Source organism: Cryptomeria japonica, chromosome 11, assembly GCF_030272615.1.
Source record: "Cryptomeria japonica chromosome 11, Sugi_1.0, whole genome shotgun sequence".
NCBI lineage: Eukaryota > Viridiplantae > Streptophyta > Pinopsida > Cupressales > Cupressaceae > Cryptomeria > Cryptomeria japonica.
This window is the reverse complement of record NC_081415.1, coordinates 105838557-105849560: the sequence shown is the minus strand read 5'-3', so window position 1 is coordinate 105849560 and position 11004 is coordinate 105838557. Positions and strand designations below refer to the sequence as shown.

The window sequence follows — 11004 nt, the reverse complement described above, 5'->3', positions numbered from 1 at the left end:
AAACTAAATCATGCAATAAAATACAACTTATAAATTAATATAACATTATGCAGCAGTCTAATCAGAACATAATGAAAAAAAAAAGGCATACCTTTATGGTTGTGCAATCTTCACCATTACAATTATATTCCTGAGGCTAAAGATTTTATTTTATCATTCAGATTCCTGTCGATAGCATCGAATACTTAAAGCAAATGGCTCGTAGTAATTATTTCAAAAAGAATACATTCTTATCTCGTTGCCAAGATGCTTACTGCTCAACACCATGAATATATATGACAAGCGATAGGTTCTTAGTCCTCAGAAGAAAATATCATCAAATCTGCTTAGATTTTGCTTTTCACCGAGAAATTATAATGGGCAACGCTCCTTCTGATGGTACTACTGCTGAATCAGAGAATTCTTCAAGTCATAGAAGAGCTGATTCTGAGGCATACCCAATTACAATAACGGGTGTACCGAATGAAGTGAAAGAAAAAATACTGTCAGTAACTAGCAGCTGTAAGAATGAAACCAGAGGGGTTCCAGTGTTTGTTATGCTACCTCTGGACATTGTCACACATATGAATACTGTTCATAAGCCAGAAAGAACCATGGAAAATCTGAAGGCGTTGAAGAGTATTGGTGTTGAAGGAGTTATGATGGATGTATGGTGGGGAATTGTTGAGAAGGAAGCTCCTGGCCACTATAATTGGACTGCCTATAGAGAACTTATAGAAATGATTAGAAATTATGGACTAAAAGTGCAGACTGTCATGTCATTCCATCAGTGTGGAGGAAATGTTGGAGATTCTGTCAAGTAAGTGAAGAAAATATTTGAGATTCCTCTAGCTAGGAAAAAAAATGATTGATTATATCAGGAAATGGTAGATTTTTTTGGTTGTTTAATTGTTTTTATGGGTAGTTTCAATTGCAACTCTTCATCTATGTCACCATCTCTTCATAAAAAATGGCTCAATCCCATAAAAATGGGTTCTTAAGAATCAATTACGCAAGAGCTCAGCCACTAAATTTTAATGATATTTTTTATTTGTCTTTGTGTAGAAAACTACTTTTAGATTTAAATTAACGACGATCGTTGAAAAGATGCATGTGCTGTTATTGTTGCTATTGTGCAGTATTGCTTTGCCCAAATGGGTGGTTGAAGAAATGCACAAAGATAAGGACCTGGCATATACAGATCACTGGGGCAGGCGGAACTATGAGTATGTTTCATTGGGAAGTGATAGTCTTCCTGCCTTAAGAGGGAGAACCCCTGTTCAATGCTATGCTGATTTTATGAGAAGCTTCAAAGAGAACTTCAACGACCTCCTTGGTGAGACTATTGCTGTAAGGCTCCTCAACTACTACTCTTAAGATAACAGGTCAGAGTAGCTCTTAATTCTGGTGTAGAATTAGCTTGGATAGGTACTCACTTGCTTGAATTTTAACGGATGAATAATATCAAAGGAATATCATTGTTCTGATATTTAAGGAGTTACATTGACTTGCAACTTATACTGCAAATTCTAAGAAATTTTGTAAGACCATATGCTACAAGCTTTTCATATAAGAATTATTTAATGCTATTCATGAAACTTAATATTTGTGAATTTAGTGTTTGAAAATTTTCTAAGAAATCAATTAATTGAAAAGAAATAGCCAACGGATATTTTTAGGTCAGGAAACTTATTCACAGAGCATTGATAATATATTGATTAATAAATTTGAATCGTTTGCAAGGTATCCAATATCACTGAATTACTTACTTTTATAAGTGCAATGGATGATGCAGGAAGTCCATGTAGGAATGGGTCCTGCAGGAGAATTGAGATATCCTTCTTACCCAGAAGCTAATGGGACATGGAAATTCCCTGGAATTGGAGCTTTTCAGTGCTATGATAAGGTATGGATCAAATTCTAAATCTCTTTCCTCCCCTACCCAATGCTATGAAAAGAGATTCATTGGCCTTAAACCTTATGCAGATTTCTAGAGGGAGCCCCGTATTTCCCTAGAGAATATACATTGGCAATTTTAATTTCATTTATGTTCAAAAGCAATGAATAGAATAATTTTTTGAGCGTAGTTGTGAATTTGGGTAGAGAAGGATCATTTGTGAGTCGCATTTTTAGGTGGTAGTGACTTTTTTTAATAGGCAGTAGTTAGAAGATACCAGTTGGCATTTTGTAATGATTATTAATCAGATTCTTCGATTGTGCGCTTCCTTGGAATTTGTAGCTTTCTGTCATATTCTGAGAGAATGAAATGGTGTTGCGGATTGTTTGGCCAGATGGGCTTCTGATCATATGCAGTTTTGGAACATTATGGATAGGAGACAATTACCCCAGGATTTGTCTCTTAAGTTAGACCAATTAGTGGAGAATGACAGGGTTGTGTAATGCTCTTGCTTTGTATTTCTTCTTGTGATAAAATAAATTTTTACCCCTCTTTTAGTTTAAAGAATAAACTCAATGCTTTTATATTTTTACAATCCATTCGAATATTGGTTGCAGTTTCTAGATTTGATTGTGTGAGAAATTTATTTAACCGTCAGCATTTTGGATCACACTCCATAATCCATAATCACAAAGCAAGAAAGTTCAAGGAGAGTTCATCGTACATCTCCTTGAACTCTCTTGCATTTTGATGATAGATCATGAAGTATGATCTAAAAACTTGATGATTAAAAAAAGTTCTCATATACAATCACATCCAAAAACTGCAATCAATATAAGAATAACCTCTTAATTATGAATGTTCTATAATAGACCTTATCACATTATATACATTAAATAATGAGCCTTTAACATCGAAAATTTACCGTGACCATCAAACCTGTTGATGTTTAAAATAGCCTCTGTCATGGACCTTATCACGTCATATGCATTGGATGATGAAGCTTTTGAACTGCCAACCTTTGATCTTAATGTGTAACATTTTTGTCACTGGGTCTTATGGTTTAATGTTTTTAGCGTTGATCTCCAATAGTGTGTGGGCATTCAAACTTCGGAATTCATTCCTCTTAGCCATTTGTGCTCTGAATTATCTTAGTTACATGTTTCAGGTTGTTACCAAATCATTCCTTGTCTGAATTTTATTGTTAACATCTTCTTACAGGATTTCTTACCAAATCATTCCTGGTCTGCATTTTATTGTTAACATCTTCTTACAGGATTTCTTTCACTTCATCATTGTCTATTGTAAAGCATATGTTGACATTAATATGAATTCATTCTTGAAAATCATTTGTTTTGGCATGTATTTGCAGTATATGCTATCTAGCCTTAAAGCCAGAGCTGTAGCTGCTGGCAATGAAATATGGGGTCATCCAACAAGCAATGCAGGTCACTATAACGATTGGCCAGAGGACACCCAGTTCTTCAAAAGTGAAGGTGGCGACTGGAATTCACCTTATGGACAATTTTTCCTTAAATGGTATTCTGACATGCTTCTCCACCATGGTGACATCATCCTGGCAACTGCTGTACCCGTTTTTAGCAACACAGGTGCAAAAATTGCTGCTAAAGTGTCTGGCATCCATTGGCACTATGGAACAAGATCCCATGCACCAGAGCTAACTGCAGGCTATTACAATACTAGATTTAATGATGGGTATCTTCCCATAGCTCATATGTTTTTTAGACATGGGGCAATCTTTAATTTTACTTGCCTTGAAATGAGAGACTCAGATAACCCTCATAACATAAAGTGTTCTCCAGAGAAGTTGGTGAAGCAGGTTATTGTTGCAACTAGGAAAACTGGGGTTGCTATGGGTGGAGAGAATGCTCTTCCTAGATTTGATGATGCTGCATACAGACAAATTATAAAGAATTCCAGCATGAAACCCTTATGTGGTTTTACTTATCTGAGGATGAAAGATAGCTTATTCCATGGAGGGAATTGGAGTAGGTTTACCTCTTTTGTGAGAAAAATGTCTGAAATTGCGAGTGCTGTGGATTCCAGGGACGAAGAATATACAGATGCCAAGCTCAATCACCAATGATATATGGATGTCTCAACGACTTCAAATTTTTAATGGCACGAACTGCAGATCTGAAGTACTGTAATATTTTTCTGATTTCATGAGCTCTTACAAATGTCCATTCTATATTTCAAGAGCATTAACCCTGGTGTAATTTGACTTTGTTTCAATTTTATGGATAAAATATTTTTTATGCATTATGGCTTGTTTCTTATGGAGCTTTCTTGCATTGTTCATTGGGACGCTAAAATCTCTTGTCTAAGGGCAAAAGTAAAAGAAATTATCATGGTAAACTTTTCTCATTGATTTTAAATTTCTAATGGTTCTTAAGATTCCACTTACACCATACCTTACAAGCACAAAGCACCTATACCCCTCCATCAAATTAAACAATGAAACTTCTCTACGAATAAATAAAATCTAGATCCTTACCCCAAGGATAAAGGAGGGTCAAAGGGGATTAAAAAATTCTACTAAGAGATCTATGTGTTGAGGCCATCTTAACAGACTAGGAAAGAGTAGAGTAAAGTTGTGGAACTGTGTGAAATAAAGGTATGTTAAGGAATAGTGTAGAAATAAGAAGATTTGTGATTTTATAAAAAGATAATTTTGAAGTTTTAACATTAATTTGGATTTAATATTCTAGAAGAGCTTGTTGCATCCATGTTGTGTATCCTTATCCTATTCAATCAATCAACATTATTTTCATTAATGTTGTTTCTAATTAATTTTAGTTGGTTTACTCTAGTTGCTAGTATCATATAGCTCCTTGCAACTAATGGTTCTCTTCCTAACATGGTTATGATGGAGAAGAATTGTATCTAGGTGACAATAGCTTGCATTAGATTATTTATCATAGGAGATAAAATTGTGTTTCAATGATAGGAAAGTAAAAACTCTTACTAGCAATTTGCATATTTTAGGATTAAGAAAATTGATTTTTATATCTAAGTTGAATGATTATATGTGATATTTAGAAACTTTGGTTGTAAGTTGATAAGAGAAAATTGGTGTTTCCTAAAAGATCTCATGTTGGGACTTTATTTAGGCTTATGACTCCACATTTTATAACTCTAGCAATGTAACTAACAATTATAAAATTATTGTTATGTTGTGGAGCAAACATTTTACCCACATTCATGAAACAAATATTTAAACACTTATTAAGAAAAGATAGTTGATCATGTTTGGAAAATAGAATAGAGTATATTTTCTTGCTAGATCTTATAAAGCAAATAAAATGTTAGAAAATATCTATTCAAGTGCGTTTGGTCTAATGGATGTGGGTTCTATAAATAAACCTTATGGAACCTTCGTTAATGATTATTCTAAATACAACTCAGTTTATTTTATGTTTTTTAAATCTGAGATTTTATCCAAGTTCAAATAATTTAAGGTACTTGTTAATAAACATATTAATTTCAAATAAAGTTGTCGATATATATTAATGGTGGTCAATATTGTTCTAAAGAATTTTATCATTTAAGAAATCATCTAGGTATTGTTCAATAAAGACTACCTCTTATACACCCTAGAAAAATAGAGTTGCAAAGAGAATGAACATGACCTTGATGGAAAGAGCCAAAAGTATGTTGAGTGGTACACTTTTGGCTTAGGGATTTCAATTAAAGATATTATTTTGAGATAGAATACACCATCCTATACTTCACAATAGCAACATAGATTACAAACAATTTGGGACCCACTTTTTCATAACCCAAGTTGATTCATGTTTCCTAATGTCTTCTTAAACAATTATACAAGACAACCCTGTTGCCTGCAACCAACACTCAAAAACTACTGAATGTCCTCTTCATTCATTACCTGCTCTTTCTGTGACTCTTTCCACCATAATGGAACACACACTTTCAACTTTGTTTGAGCCAGCTTTACCCTTTAAGGATCTCTGATTTCCTCCACTTCAAAGTATTCTTCCAACTCCCCTATGCAATCAATCAACTCATCTGGATTTAATATTCTAGAAGAGCTTGTTGCATCCATTTTGTTACTCTTTGTGATTCTTGAAAGAGACCTCAAAAATCTTTCTCCGACATCAATAGGTTTTTCTTCTTATATTTCATCTTCTTGTTCTTCCAATTCACTTCCTTCTTTTCTCATATGATCTCTTGCATTTCTTGTAGCTATTCTCATGTCATTTTGGATATCATCTTTGATATCATTACATGCATCATCTCCCGAAATTGCTCCAACACCTCCCTAACTTTGGGCATTTCTCTTTGAGGCAACATCTAGATATCTTGATTTGGGCATTTCTCTTTGAGGCGACATCTAATGAAAAACTTCTCGCTCCTACTATTCAGGACTTCTCTTCCACCTACAATAGTTATTTCAAGATCTTCTCTACCATGATTCCTCTATTCACCCATCGGTCCTAGCATAGGGTGTCTCACATTTGGCACATTGCTTATGCACTCAGAACTTCTAGCTCAGATAACAAACAAGGTCATCCCACGTGATCTCATCTAGTTCATCTAGGAGTGATAACTCTCCTTTGTCATTGTTGTGGCCATATGAAAAACAAAAAAATATATAATCTAGATTTATCCATGGATCAAGGTTTCTTAATGATGTATCTAGTATATTTTGAAACTATTTAGACTAAAACCTTTTCCCTAGCATATGTTGCATTTATGATATTGGGATAGAATACCAACAAGAAATAAACACATTTAGCATGCTTTCAAAGTGAACATACATTTATTGATTTAAAAAATAGAAATTTTGTCTTTTTGGCTCTATTGCCAATAAGCATTTCTTTGTGTATACTAAAGCTATCATATATTCTAATGTCATCTTACATATCCATATTTAATCCAACAAAGAGGCTCTAGATGTTTTTCATTCTATACTTTAATCAAGCATTGGGCTTATTCACCCTCATGTGTAATTATTATGGTGCCTGATAAATATTCTAACACACAAGACAACTAAGAGTGGGGGGTTAAATCAATTGTATAAAATCTTAAATCTATTTCATAAATCAAATCTAGAACAACTTAACATTAACACATAATCCAAAGAAAGATATGAACATAAAAAACCAGAGCACACCATACACAATGAAACACCACATTTTACATGGAAAAACCATACAGATGCTATTCTCAATATATGAATACCTATTAGGGTGACACTGGTTATAGTGATTTTTACAAAGAAAGGCTCACTGCCCAAGACAAGGAAAGATAGTCTCACTATCACAGAGTTTGATGCCAAAATGAAGAAGAATAAAAGAGAAAGAATCCACCACTGATAAACTTCTTCAAATGCAAGATTTGTAGATACTCTCAATTCACTGCTTCTAGTAGCTAGAACATGAAAGTTCTCACTATTCAACACCAACTCAAACACCAATTATCAAATAGTCAAGGAGACAGATCCTCTTTCACACACCTTCATCACATTTTACTTTATTTTACATATACATCAACACACAACACCCACATCATCCTTAACAAATTATTCCTTATTTATATCATCTTCACATATGCAAAGTCTCCCAAGGTCGGCTAAGCAACCTAACCGAACACAATTCAAATTAGGTCAGAACTAAACATTATTGTAGTGGAAAATAATGTAAAGTGGACCACACGATATCTTAATCAAGACCAAAATAAACATCAAAAACGTTATAAAATAATCCATAATCATTGGAGCAATAGCATGAAGTGTAAACACCTGCGGTTAGCAAAACCTAGAGTAAAAATTATCAAACTTGAAACCATGCTTATGAAGCCTAAGAACACATGCCAACTTAATAGAATTAAGATAAGGAAATTATCAAATTAACTCCAAAATTGCAACACTAGAAACCATAACACACAGAAATGCAGAGCATGCATTTCATATAGAAATACTATCAAAGACTGTCAAACATACTAGTAGACACAAATTCCTTGTCACAACAATCCAAAGAACCAAATCTTTAATATATCATCTCCCAACATAGCTTAACAACATATCCAAACTGCATGAATAAATGTACAACATATAGGATATGCCTAGAGAAAATCTCTCAGCAGAACTGCACAGAAAACTCAACATCACTTATACCAACCAAACACTAATGACAACCAAAACATGTTGACATCAATCACAACACATAAGTAGATCATTTTGATTAACCTTGCAACAGTGCCATCTTCCCCTACCAACAAGAATGTTTCTCTAGCACAAGTACATGCATATTTGACATTTCAAGGATCAATGTTCTTGCAATCATAGTGAACTAGGAATGGACATCAAGGATCATAGGGTTATCTATATACATAACAACACTGATGGACTCCTCTACAATGTGGAAACTTGTTTACATCTCAACATGGCTATTTTAACTCACTAGAAAATAGAAGTTGACCCACTTAGATCTTACCATCTTGCATGTACATGTTTTTGCCTAACTAGAAGAAGATAAAGATAATGACAATTCCATCATAAGGTAGGAGTCCATTTTTTATGTCTAATTTCTCTTAGATGGTTGGGCCCTCCCAAAAATAGAGACAACCTTCCTCCAACTTGTTGAACAAACCAGAATTCTCCAAGGGGGGTTGAATCAATATTCCCTAAACAAAACAATCTGAAATTCTAAAACGTAATTTGATCTCAATTAACCTTAGCATAAAATGATGTATGCAATAGAAATGAAATGCAAGACATGCACAACCATAAGAGAGACACTAGATTTTTATACATGGAAAACCCAAAATTAGAAAAATCATGGAGATGGTAAACTCTTAAGATAATATAACTAGTTATATGGGATTACAAGGCTCACTACTAGAGGGCTCATTGCCCAGATTACAACAGTTTACTACCAGAAGGCTCACTCTCAAGAGAAACAAGTACGAACTGAGAAAAATTGCATCTGCATATGCATGAGTTTAGTTCAGGTAATAAGCTCAAATATCACCATAACAATCTACAACTGATATGGTTAGGAATCTCTACAACTCTTTCTCAATACACCTACACCAATTCTGCCTTCACAATTCAATCTCTGATATTCAACCTTCTTTCTCTAGCACACACCATCCTATTTATCTCACCTCTCTCATATGTTTATCATCAAAGAATAACACACATATATATACACACCATATGTATAAGCACCAAGTTGACCTCAAAGACACTTTCCCCAAAGATACTCCATTAATGGTCAAATCACACGCTATAAGCATCAGAGAAAAAATAAAGATAAAGATATTCAAGGTTGGTTGGACCCATAATAAACATTTCCTCGAACTTCCACAAGAACACACATTTAAAGGATAAAAAGAATGATCCAACTTAACATAAACAAATTAAAGATGTGAATAAATGATCACCAAAAGATCATCTCTAGAGACCAAAAAATAGAGGAATGTGGAGCTCATAGAACTATTGAGTGTTGCAAAATTGAATCTACTTTTAGAGAACAACATTTGGAGCATGACTTCCAGAGCACCAAAACTTGAATATAGCAATCTTAAGCAATTACTATTAACATACCAAAAATGTGTTATCATATCTATAACAAGACAAAAATGTAGAGCATTGCAATCCTGAGACAAGTCAACTGAATACCACCAAACTGCATTGCATATACATCCAAAGCACAAACTCAATTTCCACAATCAACACCAAAACTTAGACACTATGAGAAACATATCCACATACTAACACTACACATTTCCAGAGAAACAATCTACCAAAAAACATACCAACAACATACTAACAATGGTTGTTGACTATTTTTCATACATACATACCTATCTTTCATTGCTTTGCACTACCAACACTCTGCACACTCTACATACACTACAATATCTAGACCAATCCAAATCACTAGGATTGAAATCAATGACAACCAACATACATTTCTACCAATATTCCCCTTTTCATTGATGGCAAAACGCATACTCTATTCTTTGCATTGTCATTTGTACATATCTCACCATATCTGCCCCTTAGATAATATCTCCAAAATTCTCCGAAGTGCTTCTTCTTAGGTAATGACTATATCTCTCCAGGTTACTCCAAATTTCTCCATATTTCTCCCCCTTTTACATCAATGACAAAGGGTGACAATTTTTTTACCAAAACTGCACTACAAAAAGAGTTCTCAATTACGCTTAGCTTGGAAAATTCTCTTATACAATTTATCTTTAAGTTATAGAAGAAAGATCTTCCTAGAGTTCACACCCAAACTGAGACTCACACTTAAACTTTCGTTTTCTACTAGCAAATCATGATCCTTAGATAAGGAACTCGAGATGGAAGGGTTTTGCTCACACTTCTCTACTTTCATAAGGAGACTGGAAAGATTTTTCAATCTAGCTTCAACTAACTCCTTCACTTTCCAAAAAGTATTCACCACATATTCTTTCTACCTCTAGAAAAAGATAAGGTCGGGCTGCAAAGAATTTATCTTCTTTCTCTATTCACCATCTTTGTCACTGAAAATATCAAATGATTTACCAATGGAATTCAAATCGAACTCAATGGAGTCAATTTGAGTTTTGAAATGTTCAATAGAAACAAGCCACCAAAGGCAATAATTATATACTCTAGCCACTTCTTCAACACAAAGTTTCATTTTCATAATGCTTTCAAACAATCTTTCCTGAGCATATGCACACGTTCTCTCCATATCTTCCTAAACTTCATCTTTTTCTACAAATATCCTAGAAGACTAGTTCATATGATCTTCAAGCAGTTCAAACAAAATATCTAGGAGGATATTTGTAAGATTATTCAGAGTAATGTCATTCTAGAGAAAACAATCAACTAAAAATTCTTCAATTTTATCTTGATCATACGAAGGACGTGAAAGCCACAAATATCCAATCTTCTTCATTTCATACACTACTTCAAGCACACTTAAAATGTTTTCAGGTCTACATAGGCCATCATCATCCATACTCCCTTCTTATTTTTTTTGTTAAAGCCATATTTCCCTTAGCTTTTGTAAAAGGTTCTAGATCGTCAAGGGAAATAATCTCTTTTATTTTCTTCACTTTTCATCATCTTCATCAATTCTGGA

General features: G+C 33.9%; 1 protein-coding gene across 1 annotated transcript; it reads left to right on the top strand.

Annotated features, from left to right (window-relative positions):
• The first annotated feature begins 296 nt into the window (after positions 1-296).
• LOC131041329 (beta-amylase 1, chloroplastic) lies at positions 297-4162 on the top strand. Its single transcript, XM_057974373.2, has 4 exons — positions 297-799; positions 1119-1329; positions 1775-1885; positions 3249-4162. Exons 1-4 carry the CDS (start codon positions 357-359, stop codon positions 3981-3983), a joined length of 1500 nt encoding a protein of 499 aa, XP_057830356.2. The 5' UTR covers positions 297-356; the 3' UTR covers positions 3984-4162.
• The last annotated feature ends 6842 nt before the right edge of the window (positions 4163-11004 follow it).